This window comes from Aotus nancymaae, unplaced genomic scaffold (assembly GCF_030222135.1).
Source record: "Aotus nancymaae isolate 86718 unplaced genomic scaffold, 86718_ANA_hifiasm-v0.15.2.pri h1tg000021l, whole genome shotgun sequence".
NCBI classification, from domain to species: domain Eukaryota; kingdom Metazoa; phylum Chordata; class Mammalia; order Primates; family Aotidae; genus Aotus; species Aotus nancymaae.
Genome location: NW_026988433.1, coordinates 734,395 through 759,130, shown reverse-complemented (window position 1 = coordinate 759,130; position 24,736 = coordinate 734,395). Strand labels below are relative to the sequence as shown.

The following is a 24,736-nucleotide window of genomic DNA, read 5'->3' as shown; positions in this document are numbered from 1 at the left end:
GGCCTCGTGTCAGGGCATGGGGGTTGGCAGGGCCTGCCCTGCTGCTGCCCGGCCTGTGCAGGCCACGCCATGTGGAGAGTATGGCTTTGCCATGACATCACTCTGAGGTCCTGTGTGTCCCCATCCAGAATGTGGGGAGCACAGCAAAAGCCAGAACCACCTAGAAATGCTCAAAGCGGCTCAGCATCCCTGGAGGCTGCCGGCCTGGAAATACAAATTCAGTGTGAATTTCAGCTCCAAGGGGAAAGTGAAGAAGGCGCTGGAACTTTGAGAAACAGAGAAACCCAGGGAAAGTCTCTGAGGAGAGAGGACCCCAGGGGCTGGGGGAAGAGCCGAGGGACGTGGTGCCGGAGGCCCTGGATGGCAGCGCCTCCCCGAACGCTGAGCCACCACCCCTCTTGCAGCTCGAACGCATGAGTGCCCATGGGGAGAAAGGAGGGGCCGATGCAGACCCCAAGCGCACACCCATCCTGACCCCCAGATGGGCCTCCCAGCCTATCCAGGCAGACCCCAAATCCCAGGAGTGGCGTCATTTTGAGGAGAGGAGACACAAAGATGCACACAGAGGAGGGGCCCCGTGAGGACCGGACGGAGGCAGAGACAGGAGCGATTCAGCCAGCAGCCAGGGATGCTGGGGTCACCAGGAGCGGCAAGAGGCAGGAAGGGTGTTCCTCTGAGGCCTCCAGAGGGAGCGGGAACCCGACACTGTCACACCAGCCTTGTGGGTGCAGCCTCCACGCTCATGCTGGGTGGGGATCCCACACCCCGTGCTGCCCGCTGGAAAAAGCTGTGACCCCTCCAGAGATACACCATGGCTGCACTCCCGCCCCTGGGGAAGAGCTGTGCACGGTGGGGGTTTAACATTCGTTAAATATTAAATCACAGGAAGCGCATACCTCCCCAACGCATTTCACTCAGCCATCCACTGAGCTGCCCAGGCAGGCGCTGGTATACTCTGTTTCACAGGCAAGGAAACGAGGACCCAGAGGTCGTCTGCGGGGAGATCGTCCCCAGCGGGGCAGGATGGGGCTACAGGCCGCACAAGCTTGTCTTCAGAATGTTTGGATTCCAATTTGAAGATATACTTCCAATTGCACGTGTTCCTTTGTTTTTTGGAGACAGAGCCTCCCTTTGTTGCCCGGGCTGGAGTGCTGTGGCGCAATCTCCACTCACTGCAGCCTCCACCTTTCCGGTTGAGGTGATCCTCCCTCCTCAGCCTCCTGAGTGGCTGGGATTACAGGTGTGTGCCACCACACCTGGCTAATTTTGTACTTTTTGTAGAGATGGGGTTTCGTCACATTGGCCAGGCTGGTCTCCTCCTGAGCTCAAGCCATCTGCCCGCCTCAGCCTCCCAAAGTGCTGGGACTACAGGCATGAGCCACCGCACCGGCCCAATTACACGTTTTAGAAAAGTATTAGGATGCATGTTTAACATCAATTAAGTTACACTTATGTGACCATACTCATCAAGAGTTTCTGACACCCTGGTCTGTTCAAAATCCACTCGGGGCCGCAGTGAGGGTCTGAACGGGGGACCCGTGTCGCTGCTCCCTGCCACCACCCAGGGTCCTCTGCTAACTGCTAACCCCTCCCAAGGCTCCAAGGCCCTTCCCGACACTCCAAGGGTCTGACGTCTGCGGCAGTGTGCATGGGACCCCCAGGTGCCCCGTGACGGCCGACGGCTCTGAGCCCCTTCTCTGGACTTCTGGGCTTCCAGTGCATCCTAAATCCTCCTCTGCTGTGACAGGGACACCATGGGGCCCTCAGGATGATCCAGGCTCTGTTCTCGGAGGCCTGTAAGCAAGGACAGGCTGCGGGGTGGAGCAGCTGCCCAGGAACAGCCAAGTGGGGCCTCTCGAGCTGGGAAAGGCAGGAAACAGATTCCCCTGAGGTCAGCACCTTGACTTCAGCCCAGTGAGACCCATCCTGGACCTCCGGCTCCACGACTTCCACCAGCCCCGTGAGACCCATCCTGGACCTCCGGCTCCACGACTTCCACCAGCCCCGTGAGACCCATCCTGGACCTCCTGCTCCGTGACTTCCACCAGCCCGGTGAGACGCATCCTGGACCTCCGGCTCCACGACTTCCACCAGCCCCGTGAGATGCATCCTGGACCTCCAGCTCCGTAACTTCCACCAGCCCGGTGAGACGCATCCTGGACCTCCTGCTCCACAACTTCCACCAGCCCCGTGAGACCCATCCTGGACCTCCTGCTCCGTGACTTCCACCAGCCCGGTGAGACGCATCCTGGACCTCCTGCTCCACAACTTCCACCAGCCCCGTGAGACCCATCCTGGACTTCCTGCTCCGTGACTTCCACCAGCCCGGTGAGACGCATCCTGGACCTCCGGCTCCGTAACTTCCACCAGCCCAGTGAGACGCATCCTGGACCTCCTGCTCCACAACTTCCACCAGCCCCGTGAGACGCATCCTGGACCTCCTGCTCCACGACTTCCACCAGCCCAGTGAGACGCATCCTGGACCTCCGGCTCCACGATTTCCACCAGCCCCGAGAGACGCATCCTGGACCTCCTGCTCCACGACTTCCACCAGCCCCGTGAGACGCATCCTGGACCTCCTGCTCCACGACTTCCACCAGCCCGGTGAGACGCATCCTGGACCTCCTGCTCCACGACTTCCACCAGCCCCGTGAGACGCATCCTGGACCTCCGGCTCCACGACTTCCACCAGCCCGGTGAGACGCATCCTGGACCTCCTGCTCCACGACTTCCACCAGCCCCGTGAGACGCATCCTGGACCTCCGGCTCCACGACTTCCACCAGCCCGGTGAGACGCATCCTGGACCTCTGGCTCCACGACTTCCACCAGCCTGATGAGGACTGTGCTCTGGGTGGTGGGCAGCTCTCCCCTCTGCCCAGGCCCCACTGTGGCACCACTGTGCAGACAGAACACGGAGACCGTGGATGGTGGGCTGCTGGTGAGGTCTGCCCCACATCATAGCTGACCCCATGCCGCCGTCCCTGAGCGCTACCCCTTCCAGGCTGGTGCTCTTGGCCAAGGCTCGGCACCGTGGGTGCTTCCTGGTGGGCTCCTGCAGACAGGCCAGCCAGCTGTCCTGGAGGCAGCCGCAGTGGCCACTGGCGGCAGGAGGAGCGAGGCCGCCACCACCTGGCGGGACCCAACAGGCTGCTTAGGGAGCCCCAGGCCATTCTTCACCCCGAGCTTTTCCAATAAAAAAGCAGTTGGACACAAACCAGAGACTTGCAAAGGGACCGTGTGGCCGCTGCTCCTGAGCCTCCCGCCAGCTGCCAAGGGCCAGGAGGGGCTTTGCGGGGCGGGCAGCCTCTGGGGAGGGGCAGCACTGAGCTACACTGTGAGGGAGGTGGTGGGGAGGTGTCGGCCTGTCCATGTGGAGGAGGGCGGTCCCGGTGTCTGCACCTTGAGCGGCAGCAGAGCCCAGGGTGAGTCCCCAAGGGGCGGCTGGCCTGGTGGGGGCTGGCACCCCAGACGGAGCTCAAACCCAAGACGGGCCCTGCACCCTCCCCACGCCGTGTCCAGGAGGCCCTCCTCCCGTGCCATCCCCACTGTCCATCCCAGAGGCCGTCATCGTGCACCTCCTGTCCCAGACGCCTTTCTCGGGGTTTACTGCCACCTGCCCAGGCATTGCTTCCGTGGGGAGGGCTATGGCCGTTCCTGCACGTCTGCTGGGTCAGCACCCACAGACCCCACCCGGGACGCTGTCTGTGGCTTCTCCATCTCCCGCCCACCAGGAGCGGCCAGGCCACGTGAGCCATCAGCTTCCCAGTTCTAAGTGAGGGTCTCCAAAGATCCCTGTGAACATGGGCACTCGGGGGCCTTCTTTCTGCATCCAGTTCACAGATGGGTTCCGCACAAGTCTGGGGCTGCTGAGGGGCTCAGGGCACTGCTAGCAGCGAAGCGCCCCACGTTCCTGTCTCAGATGCAGGAATCCCTCCTGCCTCCCCAGCTGCTCCCTGGCAGGGGTGCCTGGCTCACACAGCGGTGCCCAGGGACGGAGGTCTGGGTGCCTCTGCTCTCGGTGGGTAGGGCAGAGGGCTGGGGACAAGCAGTGGGCACCAGCCGAGTCCCCACACCTGCTTAAGCCTCTGCGTGCATCTGGATGGGCACCGCGCAGCCTCTACTCACCATCTGAACCCAACACCGATCGCCGCAGACCAGGAGGGACCTGAGGCCTCCTGCCCTCCTGACTCTCCCAAACTCAGGAAGCAAACTTCCGAGCCCAGGGTGTGAGCGCCACAGAGAAGCAGTGAGGCCTAGACGAAGGCGTCCTGCGGGGCACCGTCACATGTGCCCAGACGGAAATGGAAACTCCTGCCTTGGCCCTGGGCTCCTCCCTCTCACTGCCACCTGGGATGTGCTGCCGGCTCCCAGAACACACCGGGGTTGTCCCCACCTCTGGCTTCCATCTCAGTCAGCCTGGGACACACAGCCCAGAGCCCACCCCAGGGTCACACAGTGGACAGGCTGATGGGCCAAGAGGAGAGGCCCTCTTGGTTTTCCTGGCCCACCCCACCCCAGGGGGCTTTTTAAAGCATGGCTCCTCTGCCCAGCCCGGGAGCTTCCCCCAACAGCAGCAGATGGGGCAGCAGGCGGGGCCTGCTCACTCTGCCAGCAGCTGCCCTCGTGCGCCGGCCCTCAGACTTTGCCACGGCCAGAAGGAGCCACCGGGTCTGGAGGAGCTGCCTTCCCCACCCCACCCGACTAGGCCCCTCTGCTCTCCCGAATGACCGTGGCCTGAAATGCTGCCCGGGACATAGGCTAGCAGCCCCTCTCCCCTGCCCCTGCCGTCCTCCTCAGGCCCCATGGCCACCACGGCCCGGAGAAGCCCCAGCACCACTGGCACTGCATGCTGGCCTTGTCCTGCCAGGACCTTCGCGTGCACAGCCCTGGTCTGGACCCCGGCCTCCCGGACTCAGAGCTGGTCCTCTCCCCTCAGATGCTGGGTGTCTGAGACAAACGCCCCAGTGTGCAGATGCCACCGGACCCCACCCTAGAACCATCTTTCAGCCCACGCTCTCCCATGGACCCCTCGTCCTCCAGCCGAGGCAGGGGTCCAATTACCGGCACAGCCCGCAGGCACCGGTGGGGGCCCGGAGACTGGCGTTGCCCTCGGCTGCTGGACGTGGGGGTGTGCGGCTATGGGGGCAGCTGTCAGCTTCTCCACCAGCAGCACCTCCTCCACCTGGACCTGCCCTCATCTCTGTAAAGCTGGTGGGGAGAGTAGAGGGAGCCCCCAGCAGCCCGCAGGCTCCGGAATCCCCTTCCTGCCCCTTGCGGGGCAGCCCTTGGCTGAGGAGAGCGTCTTCCCCGAAAACTGCTTTTAAATGGAAGAGGTGGGGGGTGGGGTGAGTGCTCAGCTGTTTCCCAGGTGCCCGCCACGTCATTTCTTTGCTGAGATCAGGATGAATGTCACTCCTGTGAAATGCTGGGCCTGTCAGAGTTGGGCGCAGGAGCTGTGGGCTGGGGCTGAGGATAAATCAAGGCCACGCGAGGTCCAGGTGAGGCCACTCCTGTGGGCTTAGTGACCCTCCCCGGACAGGCGAGAGGCACGTCGAGCAGGGACACTGTGGCTGGAAGCAGCCCAGGAAGCCAGATCCCAGACACGGCTGAGCCCAGCACTGCGGCCCACACGGTGCCTTCGCCAGGCCCCAGACCGTGGCCACGCCTTACCTTGACTTCCTGGAGCATCACAACCAAACAGCCCAGCTCCTCCTCCCCTGGCCACTGCCACACTGGCTCCAACATCTGGACCCCCACCAGGCCCTCAGCTGTGAGACCCCACAGCCCAGACAGCTCCTGCCAGGACATGGGCCACCAGGGTGCCCCCAACCCCTGCGCAGACCCCCTGTGGAGCCGTTCCATTCATTAAAAGCTGCCTGGAAGACTGGGGCAGCGTCGCCCGGCCCCAGGGCAGAGAATCATTGCACACACGTGGTCCGACGTGGATCTCTGCAGGGCCGTCCCCGAGGCTGGGCTGTCCATTCCCTGGCACACCTGGCAGGGCCCTCGCCCCCATCCAGGTGCCCCCGGGGGACCCTTGGCAGTCACAAGAGACACTGAGGTGAGTGGTCACGGGCCAGGGCCTTGTGCCGTCTGCCCGGCCTCCTCACCCTCCCCAGCCTGGGCTCCTTGGCCATAGCAGGTGACAGCTGTGGGACAAGTGGGAGGGCCTGGACCCGGAGCTGCCTGGGACAGGAGAGCCCCATGAAGGCTGCCTCTAGGCTCTGAGAGGACACGGCCTGGGGCTGCTCCAGGCTTCCTTCCCTGCTCCTGAATGCTGAGGGGGACCGTGGCATGGTAATGGGCCGGGCATCCACCTCATGGTTCTGGAGGCTACCGGGTTCAGGGTGGTGGCTAGGCTCTGCCCACGTTCCCTCACGGCGGATGGGGCCAGTCTCGGGGCACAGGCCCAGCTGCCCTCTGCTCCCCAGGAGCTGGAGTGCCCGATCCCACAGCGGCCCTGCCCAGGGCACCTCCCAGCTGGGGCAGCACTGACGACCTGGGCCTGCGTCCCGCCAGCCATGGTACCGGCCCCAGCCCTGGGCAGGCTCTTCCACAGCCGGGAGAGGCCCCTGCACCCCACCGGGTGGGAGAATCCCGCCAGTGCCTGGTCTCCAGGGCCCACCTAGCAGAGCCAAAGTCAGCAGTGGAGGGCAGGATGCTGGGCTTACCTTATCATCCGGGCCGCTCTCGCTGTCGCACTGCAAGGACAGAGAGAGAGAAGTGAGTCAGGGCCCCACACCCACCAGTGTCACCTGCCCAGGGCACGGTGTCAGCCAGGCTGCAGGGGCATGGGAGGGGCAGCCCTGGCTGCTGTGGGAGAGGGAGGTGCCAGCAGGTCCAGGTGGCCAGGGCAGTTAGGAGGAAACTGGGCCTGGGCCCGGGGCTGCACCAGGTGGCGGGGGATGGACAAAGGGGCACTGGCAGGCCAACTCCCCAGCGGCAGGAGCGAGACCGGCCCTGTAGCCAAAGAGGAGGCCTCACCGGCCAGACCCTCAGAGCAGACATGGGGTCCCAGGGCGACCACGAAGACCCCCACCGCAGGCCAGCCAGATCCTTCCCTGCACCAGGAAGGAGGCCAGTCTCCTACCCAGGACAGCCCCGCTGTCCTGTGACCCTTAGGGGATCGATGGCACCACATGGGCTGAGAGACCCGGGACCCCCAGTGCCTCATGGTGGGTGGAGCATGGGAGCCCCTGGGGTCAGAACAGCCTGGGGGCCGGCAGCACAGGGAGGGCCGTAGCCGCTCGGGGTTAGACACGTGAGGCCAGCACCCTTGGTCAGCTCAGCTGGTTAGGGTGGGGGTGTGATAATCCCAAAACAAATTCCTGTTTTCCACGTTCAGTAAGCAGAGCTTTACTGAGGACACAAGGCTATAGGAACCACCGCAATCTCCCCTAAGAAAATAAAAAAGGGAAAAAATCCCTTCCTGGCAACTGCAATTACGATGCATTCACGTCGAATGAATGGCACGGCGGGAAATACCCGCCCAGTGCAGAGGAGGGCTGAGCTCCAGTCGGACACGCGTGTGGCGCCGTCCTGCGTGCATCCACTCCAACGCACGGCCACCCACCATGCCCGGCGCAGCTGCAGTTTTTCAGTGACAGCGTTCTGGCACGGCGTGAAACGCTTTAGCTGCAGACACCCCCCAGGAGTGGAGAGTCATGCTCCAGGTCCTGGCCTGGGACCCCTGGGGGAGCCGGACAGCTGGGGTGGGCCCCTGGTGTGGGGTCCTGAGGCTGACAGGCTCCCCCAGGCTGTCTGTCCCAGCTGTGTGCTGCTCTGCTGGGCCAGGCTGAGACTCCAGGGTGGGCATCCTTTCCCACACAGGAGGAAGGCGGGAGCCTCTTCTGGCTGCACAGCCATGGCTAAGCCCTTTCTGAGGGTCCCTCCAGTCTGGCCTTTAGGGTGACAGGCAGAGGAGAAGAGCCTCAGCCCCGCCCACACCCACCCAGCCAAGCCCACCACACAGGCACTGAGGACTCTGAGTCAGAAGTCAGCCCGGCCCACCCCGCCCCGGAGGCCAGAGGTGTGGAGCTCACCAAGGGCTGGGCCACAAGACCCCAACATGCAGACCAGGCTTACTGGCAGCCCTGGGCCCCTGGAGGCCTCCATCTCCCTGCTGTGATATGGGAGGGCCTGGGGGTTTAGAGAGGAAGTATGGAACGGAACTGCCTAGGCTCAGCCAGGAGCGAAGGAAGCAAAGACCAGGATGTGGGGCAGGGGAGGGCCCAGACTAAGCATGCAGGTGCCTGCAGGGAACGCAGAGGAGGGGAGGAACATGCCAGAACAGGCTGGAACACACTGCAACACGCCAGGACTGAGAGGAACACCAGGGCTGGAAGAGGGCAAGGCAGGAGCTGTGACTGAGCTGAGGGTACCCTCCGCGCACGGGGAGCCTGGCAGGGCAGAGCGGGGGCGCACCCTGGAGGCAGGAGAGGAGGCGGCCTTGCCAGCACCCGGAGGCCTGCAGGGACGTCAGGTGCCAGTCTGACCTCATCGTGGGACTTCTGGGGACCCCCAGTAAAGCCTCTTCCTGCTTAATTTGCACTGCAGAGCCGTCAGGTTGGAAACTGCAATCCCACCAGACTATCAGGGTATCGGCCAATCAGGCCTCGAGAGTGGCTTGTCACATGGGGCCACCTGGGTGCACTGGTGACCTGGGGGCACCTGACCAGCTCAGCGTCTGCTGCTGTCCCTGCACCCAGATCCCTGCTTGAGCCTAGGTTAGCCGCAAGACCCATGGGCCACGGCCAGCAGCTCCCACAAGCCTGGACCTGGTTACAAATCTCCCCACAGCTTTCAAGTCTTTGGCTGGACCCAGCCAGGCAGGTTGCACAGGCGAAGGTTTAATGTATCCAACAGCAAGGAGGCAATGAGGGCTGCTGTCCAGCAAGAGGATGCTGCATGGATCCTCTAATTAACCAAACAGCACGGCACCGTCAGCCAGGCGCAGGCAGGGGCGTGAATGAATTCACGTTATTAAGTCCTACTGAACTGTTTAACTGCAGTGGAGTCGGCATTGAATGAGGTAATTAATCAGGGTGAGGAGGAAAAGGAGGGACACGTCTGCCCCTCGGGAGCTGCCTGAGTGAGGCAACCTTCCCGGGGCCGGGGCTGGGCTCGGTGGCCAGGGAATGCCACCCTGGTGTGGGTATGGGATAGGCAGGGATGCCTGGGAGCAAGGACAGACCCCAGGCCCCAAAGGGACACGCTGGGCACGGCCGGGAGGAAGACCCAGGCTCCAAAGAAGATGCCCGTCCCGTGCTGCACCGCACCTACACCGCGCAAGTCCCTTGACCTCTGCGTCTCAGTTTACGCTTCTGTAAACAGGAATAACTCCCAGGGTTGCCCCTGAGAGCTCATGGGATTCTTGTGTGGCTTAAATGAGTGAGTGTGTGCAGAGCACTAGAGCAATGCTCGATGCAGGTATTACACACACACGACGGTGCCACCCCCCCCAGCGCCCTCATCGCCATCCTCGTCACCCTCCTCAACGGCGCTATCATCACAGCCATCTTCATCATCATCATGATCAACATCAGTCCATCACCGTATCATCCTCACCGTCACCATCACGTCACCTTCATCTTCACCACCATCATCATCACCATCATGAATGTCTGCCCACAAAGCCCAGAATGAGGAGACACCATCTAGCCTGGAGCAGGTGGCCCCCTCGCCCGGGAGTTTTAGAGGTGTGTCCGTGGAGCAGGTGGCCCCCTCGTCTGGGAGTTTTAGAGGTGTGTCCGTGGAGCAGGTGGCCCCCTCGCCCGGGAGTTTTAGAGGTGTCTCCGTGGAGCAGGTGGCCCCCTCGCCTGGGAGCTTTAGAGGTGTGTCCGTGGAGCAGGTGGCCCCCTCGCCTGGGAGCTTTAGAGGTGTGTCCGTGGAGCAGGTGGCCCCCTCGCCCGGGAGTTTTAGAGGTGTGTCCGTGGAGCAGGTGGCCCCCTCGCCCGGGAGTTTTAGAGGTGTCTCCGTGGAGCAGGTGGCCCCCTCGCCCGGGTGTTTTAGAGGTGTCTCCGTGGAGCAGGTGGCCCCCTCGTCTGGGAGCTTTAGAGGTGTCTCCGTGGAGTAGGTGACTCCCTCGCCTGGGAGTTTTAGAGGTGTGTCCGTGGAGCAGGTGGCCCCCTCGCCCGGGAGTTTTAGAGGTGTGTCCGTGGAGCAGGTGGCCCCCTCGTCTGGGAGCTTTAGAGGTGTCTCCGTGGAGCAGGTGGCCCCCTTGTCTGGGAGCTTTAGAGGTGTCTCCGTGGAGTAGGTGACTCCCTCGCCTGGGAGTTTTAGAGGTGTGTCCGTGGAGCAGGTGGCCCCCTCGCCCGGGAGTTTTAGAGGTGTGTCCGTGGAGCAGGTGGCCCCCTCGTCTGGGAGCTTTAGAGGTGTCTCCGTGGAGCAGGTGACTCCCTCGCCTGGGAGTTTTAGAGGTGTGTCCGTGGAGCAGGTGGCCCCCTCGTCTGGGAGTTTTAGAGGTGTGTCCGTGGAGCAGGTGGCCCCCTCGTCTGGGAGTTTTAGAGGTGTCTCCGTGGAGCAGGTGGCCCCCTCGCCCGGGAGTTTTAGAGGTGTCTCCGTGGAGCAGGTGGCCCCCTCGCCCGGGAGTTTTAGAGGTGTGTCCGTGGAGCAGGTGGCCCCCTCGCCCGGGAGTTTTAGAGGTGTCTCCGTGGAGCAGGTGGCCCCCTCGCCCGGGAGTTTTAGAGGTGTCTCCGTGGAGCAGGTGGCCCCCTCGCCTGGGAGTTTTAGAGGTGTGTCCGTGGAGCAGGTGGCCCCCTCGTCTGGGAGTTTTAGAGGTGTCTCCGTGGAGCAGGTGGCCCCCTCGCCCGGGAGTTTTAGAGGTGTCTCCGTGGAGCAGGTGGCCCCCTCGCCCGGGAGTTTTAGAGGTGTCTCCGTGGAGCAGGTGGCCCCCTCGTCTGGGAGTTTTAGAGGTGTCTCCGTGGAGCAGGTGGCCCCCTCGCCTGGGAGTTTTAGAGGTGTGTCCGTGGAGCAGGTGGCCCCCTCGTCTGGGAGTTTTAGAGGTGTCTCCATGGAGCAGGTGGCCCCCTCGCCCGGGAGTTTTAGAGGTGTCTCCATGGAGCAGGTGGCCCCCTCGCCCGGGAGTTTTAGAGGTGTCTCCGTGGAGCAGGTGGCCCCCTCGTCTGGGAGCTTTAGAGGTGTCTCCGTGGAGCAGGTGGCCCCCTCGTCTGGGAGTTTTAGAGGTGTCTCCGTGGAGCAGGTGGCCCCCTCGCCCGGGAGTTTTAGAGGTATCTCTTAGCCCTCGAAGTGCCCACTCTTGTCTATGACCCTGACAGCCAAGGCTAGAAAGGCGAGCCCTCCTGCAGCCCCAGTGAGACCCTGACATCGTCTTCCCTCTGCCTGTCCTGAACTCCAGTGGCAGCCAGGAGGCAGCACCCCCTGTACTGTGCTCTGCTGGCCTAGGGCCACTCTGTCTGGCCCAGAGCCCAATACTGGCCCGAGACCCCCCGTCTCAGCGCCCGTTCTCCCCACCCATGCCCTCAGTCAGTCCAGGTCACAACGGGTGGGGTTTAGGCCGCATGGAGGCTCAGGACCCCTAGCCCACTTAACCTGAATGCCTGGGGTGGGGAGTGGCAGCCAGATGACTCTGACGGCTGGCCATGGGACGAGGTCCTGCCCGCAAACCACTGGGCTCGGTTCCTCCCTCCTGCCCAGGACCCCAGCCCTCACTTCTAAGGTGTGGGGTAGCTAGATGCAGGAACCTGCCAGGAGTTCCAGACCACTGAGCAGCCAGAGTCAGAGGCCAGACGTGAGCCAGGGCTCCCCACCGCAAGCTCCACAGCTCAGCTCCCCCAGGCCCTGGGCAGCTCTGTCTCATGCTGCCACACCTCCATCCCGGGCCAAGTGTGAACGCCATGGTGGGGCTTGGGAGCACACGCTCTGTCTCTGTGCACCTTAGCTTCTTCCTCCGTGACAGTGGGTTCCCTGACCACCCCAGGGTCACTGTGTGCCGCTGTGTTCACAGATGTGGCTGTGCAGTGGGGACACTGCCCACCTCCAGGCTCCATCAGCGGCCTTCCCGGACCCTCATCCGTGGGCGAACGATGGCCTCAAGACTCAGCTTTTAAAGCCACAAGCTGGGCGGGGAGCGCTTGGGCTTGGTTTGGCCTAATTTATTTATTTTGAGACAGAGTCTTGCCGTCACCAGGCTGGAGTGCAGTGGAACAATCTCATCTCACTGCAGCCTCCACCTCCCAGGTTCAAATGATTCTCCTGCCTCAGCCTCCCAAGTAGCTGGGATTATAGGCACGTGCCACCAAGCCCAGCTAATTTTTTGTATTTTTAGTAGAGACGGGGTTTCACCATGTTGGCCAGGCTGGTCTTGAACTCCTGACCTCAGGTGATCCTCCCACCTCCACCTCCCAAAGTGCTGAGATTACAGGTGTGAGCCACTGCACCCGGCCCTAATTTATTTTTTAAAAATTGGCCACCAACATTTAAACACCTGAGACGTCTCAGGAGCACCCATGGCGGCCTCCTGCTGAGAACAGGAAACTCAACCCCACGTGGCAGCTGCCTTCTGGCTCAGGCCATTTGCCCCAGTTCTGGGCCCTGGCCCTGAGGCCTGTCACATGCTGGGCACAGCCCAGAGCTAACGTGCACCCTGGAGCCCGGTCTGGGCTGACCCTGGCTCCACTGCTTCCAGGGACACCGTGCGCAGCGGTCACTTCACTTCTCTGAGCCTCAGTTTCCTCATCTGCAGAGAGAGCAGTGCCTTCATGTGGCTTCTGAGTTGGAGGGGGCCATGTGCGTGGCGTGAGCGAGACGGCAGCTGCCGCCGGCCAGGCTCCCTATGTGGGAGCTGCCACCAGTGTCATCTTCACTGTCAGCACCACTACCACCTGCCCCTGCTGCCCCCATCCCTGCCAGCTGGCAGTGCACTCTTCCTCCCTGAGGTGCCCAGGGGAGCTTGGTCCCCATCACCCAGGACTCCCTGTACCTGTTCCAGATCTTGGGTTGCTTCGGGCTGGGGTGGGGGCAGCCTGTCAGTCCCACACACGGTGTGGGGGGAGAGACACTAATCAGCACAGCTATTAAGCAGCAAAGAACATACACCTTCCCTTCTGCGAGCATTAATTACAGCTTTGCCGCATTCAGGGGCCGCCTGCTCCCACTGCTCAAACAAAGGCATGAAAAATTCATGAGCAGGGACCCTGCATTGAGGTCACCGCTCTCATCTGCTCCCTCAGGGTCTGGGCCCCGACCAGGCAGGGTCGGGGGGCAGGAGACAGAGGGGCCAAGGGGCTGTCCTGGGGAGGGTGTGGGCTCAACACTGGAGGAAGGTGCTGGAAACACTACCGGCCTCTGCTTCCACCTCCCCAGCTTCCCACTCAGGTGAGCTGCCTGGATCCAGCAGGTGGGAGAGTGGAGAGGGCTGAGGCAGGGCCAGTGAGGGCTGGGTTCCCCCACAAGTAGCCAATGAGCTGCAGAGCTGCCCAGGAAGGTTCCCGAGCAAAACTACCTGGGGTCAGGGCTGCCTCCTCGACAGGAGAAAAAACGCCCCGACAACATGGGTGCTGAAGCAGCTCGAACGGTGGCAGGGTGTGGGCCGGACGGAGTGGAAAGGCCCGGCCAGAGCATCGGGTGGGCGGAAGCCCCACCCTGGCTGAACGCGTGTGGCCTGAGTAGGTTGTGTCCTGCATGGGCCCTGCTGTGCCTGGTGTGAACCAGGTGGGAGGAGCTCTGGGCAGCATTCCCGAGGCCATGAGTCTGCATGTGCACACTTGCCGTGGCATGTCCCTGGAGTGCCCGTTCCTGGCCCTCCCTGTGCCATCTGGGCCCTCAGTGGCTTCTACCCTCAGGGTCCTGCCACACGGTACCTAAGGACCTGCCATGGAGCCACATGCCGCCGGGGGGAAAAGGGCCACCTGTGCTAAGCCCCTGGCCTCTCTTGGCCCTCGTGGGGCAGACAGCAGCTCAGTTGCTAGACTGCTTCTGTCTGAACCTGCAGCCCAGAACCTCCAGCTCCCCAATGGCTCGGGGCAGTACAGTAAGCAGCTCTGGAAGGGATGGGGCATTGCAGGCCCCGTGCCCCGCCCTGCAGGACCCCATCTTCGCAGACGGCAGTGCCAAGGGGCCCGCCTTCACGTGGGCTGCACGCTCGGCGGGATACAGAATGCATTCCAATCGAGCGATGTGGCTGAAGGCTGAAGGAAGACCAAGGGCTGACGTGGCGCCAAAGACCCCGAAGGCTGAGAGCAGCTGGGGAGGTTTCGAGCTGAGCTTCGCACTGTGGGGAACGTCTCGTGATCGGAAAGGTCACTCGCATCCTGCTAACCCACGCACTCCACGGTGCGGGCTCAGCCCAGGCCCCACCTCCCTTCCCCTCCACGGGCAGAACCGAGCTGCCTGGGGGAGGCAAGGTGGGAGCGTATGTGCACTCACCCCATGCAGCCAGGCACTTGGGCAGGGGAGCAGGGGGTTAGGCGTGTGGGTGCCAGAACCACAGAGCCCATGGGTTTGTACCTGACATGCCCTGGGGGTAGGGGTGTGGTGGGAGGCTGCGCCCCCAGGGTTGCAGCAGTATCAGCCCATCTCACAGGGTAGGAAGTAGAGGTTCAGATGGAAAGGACTTTCTTCCACCACGTGGGCACTCGGCAGGGGTCTGGAGCTGAGCCCGGGACTCAGAGCTGGGGATCTAAGCTTGTGGGGCCAGGAACTCTCCTGACACTGGACAAAGCAGGTGCAGTGGCCAATGGGCTTGCCCTGAGCCTGGTTCCAGGGGCTGAGGTAGTGAGCCCAGAGCAGGCTCCACATACACCACAGAGGCAGCTCGGAAGCCCACCAGACAGCCAATAGGTACAGGGTGTGGTGTGCGGGTCGGGACGTGTGGAGCCCACTGAGAGGGGACGTCTGGCCTCCGTTCTGACAGGGCTGGGTGCGGGAGATGGTGTCAGCTGGGCTCTGCTGCTGCACCAGGCGGGATGGAGGTGTGCCAGGGGCCAGGGTAGGTAGGTGAGTGGGGCCAGCTGGACGCAGTCTTGGGGGACCCAAAGGGAATGGGGCCCGAGGCTGGCGAAGGGGGGGGGGGGGCGGCGGCACCTGGTGGGAGGAGCCTGGGTCAACTGAGGGCTGGGGAACAGGACTGGGTGGGCACATAGGCCTCGGGGGCAGGACTGGGTGGGTGGCAGCTGGGGGCAGGACTGTGTGGGTGAGGAAATAGGGCTGGGGGCAGAACTGTGGGCGGAGGCTGGAGGCAGGACTGGGTCGGCAGGGGCTGGGCTGGGCTGGGCTGGGTGGGCGGGGGCAAGGGCTGGGGCCTAGGCTGGGGGCAGGACTGGATGGGCAGGGGCGGGGGCTGGGGGCAAGACTGGGTGGGTGGGGGGTGGGGACAGGACTGGGTGGGAGGGGGCAGGGCTGAGGGCAGGGCTGGCTGGGTGGGGGCAGGGCTAGGGCAAGACTGGGTGGGCGGGGGCTGGGCTAGGGGCAAGACTGGGTGGGTGGGGGTGGGGGCTGGGGGAAGGACTGGGTGGGTGGGGGCTGGGGGCAGGACTGGGTGGGCAGGGGCTGGGCTGCTGCCTCCTGGCCCACCTGATGCTCAGCTCCTCCCTTCCTGACCTTGGTCCTGGAGGAGATGCTCCCCGCCCACCCCCCAGGCCTTTCTTTTCTGGAGACTAGAAGAGTGGGTGCCCAAGAGGAGCTGCCATGGAGCCTGAGGGGTGGGGGAGTGCGGTGTGTGGGATGCAGCACACGCCGGGGTCACTCACATGCTGCCACAGACCAACCTGCTGCCTGATGGGGAAACTGAGGCTCAAGTGCATGGGAGCCCACCAGGCACAGCCAGAGGGTGGCTGGGTGGGTTCTGAATCCCGAGTCCAGGCTCTGGAAGCTGTGGCTTGCCCTGGAGGCCACGCTTGCCCTCTAGTCAGGGCCCCACTGCACCGAGGCCCAGCCTCGCCCCACGGGGCCTTGCCCACCTTCCTCTCACTGTCCTGGGAGGGGAGGCACCCTTGTGCCTGGTTAACTACTCGAGATCATCGTGGGGGGTCCTGAAAAGTCCATGACTGTTTACTCAGCAAATTCAGTTTTTATAAGCATTTAGACTTCAAAGCGAAACAAAGCACTAATCACCCAATTAATCAGCAATTAACAAGTAATTAGGTCACTGCAACCAACACCAGGGCCTCTAGGAGCTGCAGGTGAGTGAGGCCCTGAGCAGACACCGAGCTGGAGCCGGACTCGCCCTCGCCCTCGCCCCCTCCCACAGTGCCGAGACCCCGCCGCCCCCCCATGGCGCTGAGACCCCGAAAATCCCTCCCATGGCACCGAGACCCCACAACCCTTCCCACGGCACTAAGACCCTGTCGCCCCCTCCCATGGCCCTGAGACCCCACAACCCTTCGCACGGCGCTGAGGCCCCGCCGCCCCTTGAGCCGCATGCCATGCCTGCATGGGTGCTTCCCAGTGGGGGTGCAAGCCCTCAGGAGAGGCCATGTCATACAGCAGCCCTGTGGCCATCACTGCCAGGGAAAGCTCTGAGCTCGGTGGCGCCCGATGGAGGCCCCAACTCTGCAGCCGGCATAGCCGCACTCGCCTTGGGCAGCCCCTAACCTCCAGGCCAGGCCCCTGAAGACAGCTCTGCAGTGGACAGCAGGCTTTCCAGGGCTGGGGATGGGAAAGGGAAGCCCTGTGCGGCTGGAACCACTGCCTCTGGCCCCAGGACCTAATGAGCATTTCTGAACTTTTCCTGAGAGCTGCCGAGAGAGCCCAACTGAGAGGCCTGGAAAGCCCCGTCGGCGAGAATGTGGGGCTGGATCCCTGGTCAGGAGGAGGAGCAGCTGGAGAATGACCCTCCTAGGCCCCTTCATCTCAGGGCTCCCAGACTCACCCCTCCCAGGCCTCTGGGTCACGGGGCCGCAGCCCAGCACCCAAGCTCAGTCTGACCAGTGATCAGGGTGAGGCTGTTGCCCCAACGCTCTTCCCCAGTCCCAGCCAGCCTGTCTCGCCCCCGGCACTCAGGGCTCTGCAGCCCCTCCCTGGAGCTCTCTGTGCAGCGGCGGCCCCTGCGTCTGTGCACGCGTGTGGCCGGCTCCTGCTCAGGGCCCTGGTCCCGCCCGGAGACGATCTCCCGTCGGCCACTTGTTTGCTATCCAGGGTCTCATCTGCTGAGAACACGGATCCTGCTCCCAAGGGCACACAGGGTTTACTTAGCCCGGGACGTGGCAGGCAAACGCGTGGGCGGCCTGGGCTCCCAAGTCCGCACGGCCCGCAGCCCCAGGCTGTGCAAGTTGGAGGGGACAAAACTGTCCTCATGGGGTTCCCAACTGTCACAACAATTGGGGCACTAGGTGCAGGGGGCAGTCCCCAGGGGAGCACTGCCCTGCCCCAGTGCAATTCCAGAACGTTCCCTCGGACATTCGCAGCACTAGAAACCTGCTTAGCACCACCTGCAACTTGAGCCTAAATGCTCTGAAATGCAGGAAATCACCTTTCATCTTCTCGAGTGTCAACTGCCACAAAGAGCAGGAAACGTCGGGAATGGCATTTTCACCGCAATGCCCAGGGACACCGGCCGGGGGAGCACCTGCTTCAGACAATATCACCCTCCTCACCCGCCTCGCCCTCCTCGCCCGCCTCGCCCGCCTCACCCTCCTCGCCCGCCTCGCCCGCCTCTCCCTCCTCGCCCGCGTCGCCCGCCTCGCCCTCACCCTCCTCGCCCGCCTCGCCCCTCACCCTCCTCGCCCGCCTCGCCCTCCTCGCCCGCCTCGCCCTCACTCTCCTCACCTGCCTCGCCCGCCTCACCCTCCTCGCCCGCCTCGCCCGCCTCGCCCGCCTCGTCCCCCTCGCCCCCCACGTCCCCCTCGCCCCCCTTGCCCCCCACTCCCCCCTCGCCCCTCAGGCCCTCCTCAGCCGCTCTGGGCTCAGCCCAACTCACACACCGGACGGGAACCACCTCACTCAGAACAGCTTTCCCTTTTCCGCCCGAGGGCACCTCTTCCAGTCAACTACGCATCCTGGCCACACGCTCCAGTGGCTTCACACCCATAGCAGAGGACACCCGCCACACAACAGACAGCCACGGGCGCATCCCTAACCCTCTGCCCTCACATCCTGTCAAGCGTGGCCACCTGGGGCCCCGAGCTCTCACCCTCCAGCTGTCTCCACAAAGCAAGGAGTTCCTGGTGACAAGAGCCGGCCACCAGCCGCTTCCTCCACACCCCACCCCACGCCAGCCTGCAGATCCCCGAGTGCCCACCAGAGCCCCTGGCCTCACCGGCATCACTGCCACCGTTACCACGGGCACATGCACAACCAGGTCATCTACTCGCACGCAAAGTCCCCGTTACATACACATGTGCACAGCCACATGCATGTTTATGTGCACATGTACACTCAGCCATGTATGCACACGCAGTTGTAGATACGTGCACACGGCAACACACATCACATACACGTGCAGTCATGGACACACATGCACTCACACCACGTACACACACCATCACAGACACACGTGCACTCACAGTCATGGGCACATGTGCACTCATCCACAGCCATGTACACACGTGCACTCACCATCATGTACATACACTCACACCATCACATACACCATCATGGACACACACGGATGGATGCACACAGTCATGAATAGATGTGCACTCACCCACAGCCAGGTACACGTGTGCACTCACCATCATGTACATACACTCACACCATCACATACACACGTGCACTCACCATCACGTACATACATACACACCACGTACACACGTGCACACACCACAGACACGTGCACTCACCATCATGTACACACATACACCATCACATACACACGTGCACACACCATCACGTACACACGTGCACAGTCATGGACACACGTGCACTCACCCACAGCCAGGTACACGTGTGCACTCACCATCATGTACATACACTCACACCATCACATACACACGTGCACACACCATCACATACACACGTGCACACAGTCATGGACACACGTGCACTCACCCACAGCCAGGTACACGTGTGCACTCACCATCGTGGACACACGTGCACACAGTCATGGACACGCACTCACCCAGTCGTACAGATGTGCACTCACCATCATGTACACACATGCACTCACACCATCATGTACACGTGCACACACCATCATGGACACACGTGCACTCACCCAGTCGTACACACGTGCACTCGCCATCATGTACATACACTCACAGCATGACATACACCGTCATGGACACACATGGATAGATGCACACAGTCATGGATAGATGTGCACTCACCCACAGCCAGGTACACACATGCACTCACCATCACTGACACACATGCACTCACACCATCACATACACACGTGCAGTCATAAACACGTGCACTGATCGTCATGTACACACATGCACTCATATCACACACACGTGCACGTGCACAAACACGTGCACTCACCATCATGGACACACGTGCACTTACTGTCACGGACACATGCACTGTCATGTACACACATGCACTCACACTGTCATGGATATGTGCACAGTCAGACACACATGCACTCACCATCGTGGACACACATGCGCAGTCACATACGCACGCACATTATCATGGACACGCACACACAAACACAAGACTCCTAACCCCTGGCCCTTTGAGCCTCCCCTCTGGGTCTCTGCTCAGCTGCTTCTCTGGGGGGTCCTGCACCCTCTGGGCCTAGAGTGCCTGGGGCACCCCCAGCCCAGCCTAACCTCCCTGCGCATTTCCCACTAGCTGATACTGGCTGCATTTCGCTCCTGTTCCTCATCTGTCTGGGAGAGCTGGGGTCTGGCAGCCAGTGCCCATACACCGGTGGGGCAGCTCCGCGGCCTCTTCACACCCGACCCAGCACCTCGGGAACCCCGCACGCCCAGGGCCAGGCTGCAGCCCTGTCCCACCTCAGAGGCCTCTTCAGACCTGTGGATCAGCTCAGCGGCCTCTTCACACCCGACCCAGCACCTCGGGAACCATGCACGCCCAGGGCCAGGCTGCAGCCCCGTTCCGCCTGAGACCCTATGGGGTTTCCTTCCGTCTCTGCCGCTGTCACTGCGTCCGATGGCGTGTGGAGCTCACATCGACTCTCCTTTCTCTCATTAGTGTCCCTCCCAGCACAGCCATGGCTGGGGCCAGAATAATTAATGAGCCTGTGTCAGGGAATGAATAAAGGGTGCCCCCCACCCCGGCCCCAAGCACACGGCTGACCTTTCCCGGAGCCGGTATTAATATATTCTCGTGTTGTCAGGCTCAAAGTGCTAACTGCCTCATGAATTATTTATCGACACAAAAAGTCTTAACCAGAAACAGTGTTAACATTAATTCCTGACCCCAGTGTCACAGTGGCCTGGCCTGTTCCACATAATTGGATTTCAGCTCGACAGGCGGCACGGGCTCCAGCCTCGCCCTCCCCACCAGGGCTGCACGCCAACACCTTCGCCCTGGAGAGCGCCACCCATGCTGCCCTCCTTGGTCAGGCACCTCCCTGCATGTGGGGCTGTCCTGCCTGGTGGCGGCTGCAGCCCCTGGGGTGGAGGGGCCGTCCCTGTCAGCGCTGGAGGGAGCTGTGGGCGGGGTGAGAGGCGGCACAATGACCTCCCCAGGCCAGGGCCCAACCCCTCCCCTGGAACCTTGGCTGGGCTGGGGGGCTTGGACCTACAGAATGTGCTGGCAATGGTGCCTGCCAGCCTGGCTAAGGCTCCGGGAGGGCCAGCCAGTTGCCAGGACCTCAGGCCACCCACGCCCAGCAGCCCAGGCGTGTGAGAGAAGCTACCCTGAACCCTCCACCCAGCCCAGCCGCCAGCCACAGTCCCCGGGAGACCCCAGTGAGCACCGTGCAGCACCGAGGAGCCACCAGGCTGTGTCTTGCTCGATTCTGACCTGCGAAACAGGAGATAACAGAGCGTGTGCCCGCTGCAAGAGTGAGTCCTCTGTGGGCACACGTAAGGCAGGAAGGCGGCGGGGGTGGAAAGGGCGGACAGAGCGGGACCGAATCCGTCGACCCCGTCCGGACCCCACCCTGGCAGAGGATGCGACACGTGCAGCTGACGTCTGGGTCTCAGCTTCCGCACTTGCAGACGGGCCAGGCCTCTTCACTGATGTCACCCGATGGGAACTGCTTCGGCTTCCGCACCCACAGACGGGCCGGGCCTCTTCACTGATGTCGCCCGATGGGAACTGCTTCGGCTTCCGCACCCACAGACGGGCCGGGCCTCTTCACTGATGTCGCCCGATGGGAACTGCTTCGGCTTCCGCACCCGCAGACAGGCCGGGCCTCTTCACTGATGTCACCCGATGGGAACTGCCTCGGCTTCCGCACCCGCAGACGGGCCGGGCCTCTTCACTGATGTCGCCCGATGGGAACAGCCTCGGCTTCCGCACCCGCAGACGGGCCGGGCCTCTTCACTGATGTCACCCAATGGGAACTGCCTCGGCTTCCGCACCCGCAGACGGGCCGGGCCTCTTCACTGATGTCGCTTCTTGGCAATTAAATACCGCAGGTGGAGGAATCGGGTGATTTAAGTGCCATGGAGATGAAGGTGTCCTCACTCAAACACTCCCTTCATGTGAAGCCCGACAGCACACGTGACACGTGACATCCGGCCCCATCCTGCAGCCCACTGATGCCAGGCCGCAAGTGGGGGTGGATGGCAGGACAGCCACCTCCCAGGACCCGAGCCCCTGCTGCCCCTGTGCTGACCTCCCAGGGCTGAGGGGTGCTGCCTGGGCTGCTGGGATGAGCTTGCCCCTCTCAGCACCGAGGCAGGGGGTCCAGCCCGTTTGTCATTTAGCCTGGGGTACACAGCCTCCCGCCTCCAATGGCCGAGCGCCCCCGCGCCCCTCCCTGCTCACCCCTGCACCTCTTCATGGCCCAGCTCCCCCACACCCTCCCTGCTCCCTCACGCAGGGGTGCCCGCCCGCCTCAGGCCCTGAACACACAGGCTTTCCCCTGCTCAGATGCCCTCATCTGGCCCCTTCTGAGATGCTGCCCCAACTCGGGGCCCTGTTTTCCTTCCAACCTGGCAGGTGCTGCTCTCTGCAGTCATGGCCATTTATGGAACATTTCTCTCCCCCCTTGGAACGGCAGCTCCCGGAGGGCAGGGCTCTTGTGTGACATGCCTGGCATAGAGCCCAGCCCAGAGTCAATCAAGCTGAGGCCACTGCCCTCGGGTGCATGATCACTATGGTATGGATGGACGGATGGGCGGGTGGACCATGGGGACAGGCGGTGGGTAAGTGCATGGACATGGGTGGGTGGATGGGCACAGGCCGTGGCCACCACAGGCGAGGACACAACCCAGCCCCCACCCCCGCTGTCCCCACACGGCAGCTGTGCCCCCAGTAGCGAGGCTTAAAGACTCTCCTATGCTCAGTGATTGGGAGGAGACCGCCGCTCTTTGATTCCAGGGAGAGGCTGATGGGTTTTTATTGCTTTTGTACCAATAATGGCTGCCAAGAAGAGGCCCAAGGAGCCGCATAATCAATGTCATAAACCTGCCTGGTAAAGACGGTGCTGGTATCGGCCCTGGCACAGAGGGGTGTGGCGGGATCCCACCTGGCTGGGTCTCTGCCCCCTCCTCCTGCCCACGTCCTGGCTTCCCTGTCCCAGGCCTGCTCCCAAGCATGCAAGCAGGCTCCCTCCTCAGGGGCCTCGGGGCCTCTCACCTGCTCCTCTGTTCAAACCTGTGCCTGATTTGGCCAGCCTGGCATCTCATCCTGCCCACCTCCTGGCCTCCCTGTCCAGGGCCTGCCCCTGCCGCCGACCTGGTCCTACCTCCTGCCCTCCTGCACTGAGCTTAACACCCTGAAGGGAGCAGTGACTCCCGGCTTCCCATCTTCCTCCGCCACGCACCCACCCCAGCTGTGGCCATGCTCAGCACACACCGGCTAGAGGGAAGGCGAGCATTGATTTCTGTACAGCTCAGTGTGTGCAGGGCGGGCGTCACCAGGGTCAGGAAGGACCTGGAGGGCTGCGGCCAAGTTCGCGCTACCAGGGGCAGAGGGCATGTGGGCTTCGCCACACTGGCGGCTCTTCTCAGCGGGGACAAGGGGCTGGTGGCCGCATGGAGGACAATACTGGGCAGGCAAGGCCATGTTGTGAGGGAGGCTGAGGCTCTCAGCTCCCGGTCACTGAGGTGGGCACCCATAGGTGGCCCACTGGCCTCTCTGGGCCTGTGTCCCTGTCCGGAGAATGGGATGATCTGGTAACTAAATGCTGCCATGCAGGGTGAGATGGGTCCCTGAGGTCCAGCCCAACTACAGGCTGTGACCATGACTCTGTCACTCACCCGGCCCCTCACCCCAGCCCCTGCACCACCACCCCTGCTGGCCACGGGGCCTTCCAGAGCACTCTGTGCATGGGTGTGGAAGGGCGGGCTAGGGTCCTATGGCGGCAGGCATAGCTCCAAGCCCAGCAGCCCCTGTGGGTCCTCATTCATCTAATGAGCTCCCCAGCCACCTGCCAAGCTGGAGTCGGTGGCCAGGACATCTGTCTTACAGCGATGACGGTGGCAGAGACGGCCACACCACACACTCGGGACAGAAGCTGCTGAGAATTAGCAAGGGCTGGGGCTTTGCTGGCCACCAACGTGGGCAAAATTAAAGCGCTTTACAGACGGTTCATAAAATCAGAGCAGGTGACGAATGCCCGTGCTGCTCAGCAACACAGGAGGCTGCTGGCCTGGCTGTGGCTGCTCCTGAGGCCAGTCACAGACATGCAGGCAGCGAGGGGTGCACACGTGCAAACATGCAACGCCACGTGGCCACAAGCAGACAGGCAGCAAGCAGGCAGGGTGTCCTGAGAAGCCTGCAGCACACACACAAACACAGGTCTCACACACACACACGTGGGTGCGCAAACACACATAGAAGCCCACAGAGGCACGCGTGACCCTGCTCGACAAGGCAATGCATAGATCCACGCAGCCCACCACAAGGAGTGCCGTGGACACAAGCTGCACACAGGACAGGCACAGATCCGCCTACACGCTCACGCACACTGTGTGCACACACATGCACACACACATGCACACACGCACACGCACACACGCACACGCACACATGCACACACAAACACATGGACACAAATGTACACATGCAGACAAGCACACACACACAAACACGTATGCACACACATGCACACACAAGCATACACACCCACATGCGCACACATGCAAGAACACACATGCACACACACGGCCACACATGCAAACACATGCATACACAAACGCGCACACACACAAGCGCACACACCCACATGCACACACATGCGCCCACACACATGCACAAACGTGCACACGCACATATGCACGAACACACACACATGCACATAAACAGGCACACACAGCAGCCCCACCCTAGGGAGCACCCCGGAAATCTGAGGGCTGTAGGGAAGTGCTGAACCCCAACCAGTGGGCCCCAGACCCCAGCATGATCCAGACCCTCACCCAGGGCCCTCCTGCTCCCAGCCCCTGCCCTGCTCCTGGGCCTGCACCCCGAGGCCGGTTTTGGGTCCTCCACCCCTGGGGGCTCTGACCTCAACCTGACTGCAGCCTGGGGACGTGTTGTGGGAAAAGCACTTCCGAGGAGGCCGGGCGTCTCCCTGCTGCCAGCCTGGAGCCTGGGCTCTCCCCTGCAGCCCCCTACATGCCAGACACAAGTGGCCCTCAGGGCTGACAGCATGGGAGACCGAGGGCCCCGCTGGACCGGGGCCCTGCTCACACACTGGCACACACAGGACCATCTGCAAACCTCGGGGTCCTCCTGGCTCCTGTGGCTTGG

General features: G+C 62.6%; 1 protein-coding gene across 1 annotated transcript in view; it reads right to left on the bottom strand.

Annotated features, from left to right (window-relative positions):
- The window catches only part of FBRSL1 (fibrosin like 1), an 85,653-nt gene that overhangs the window by 25,871 nt on the left and 35,046 nt on the right, over window positions 1–24,736 (bottom strand). Inside the window, 1 exon segment of the mRNA XM_064379531.1 lies at window positions 6,673–6,702. Within this exon segment, the coding sequence (XP_064235601.1) occupies window positions 6,673–6,702 (30 nt within the window).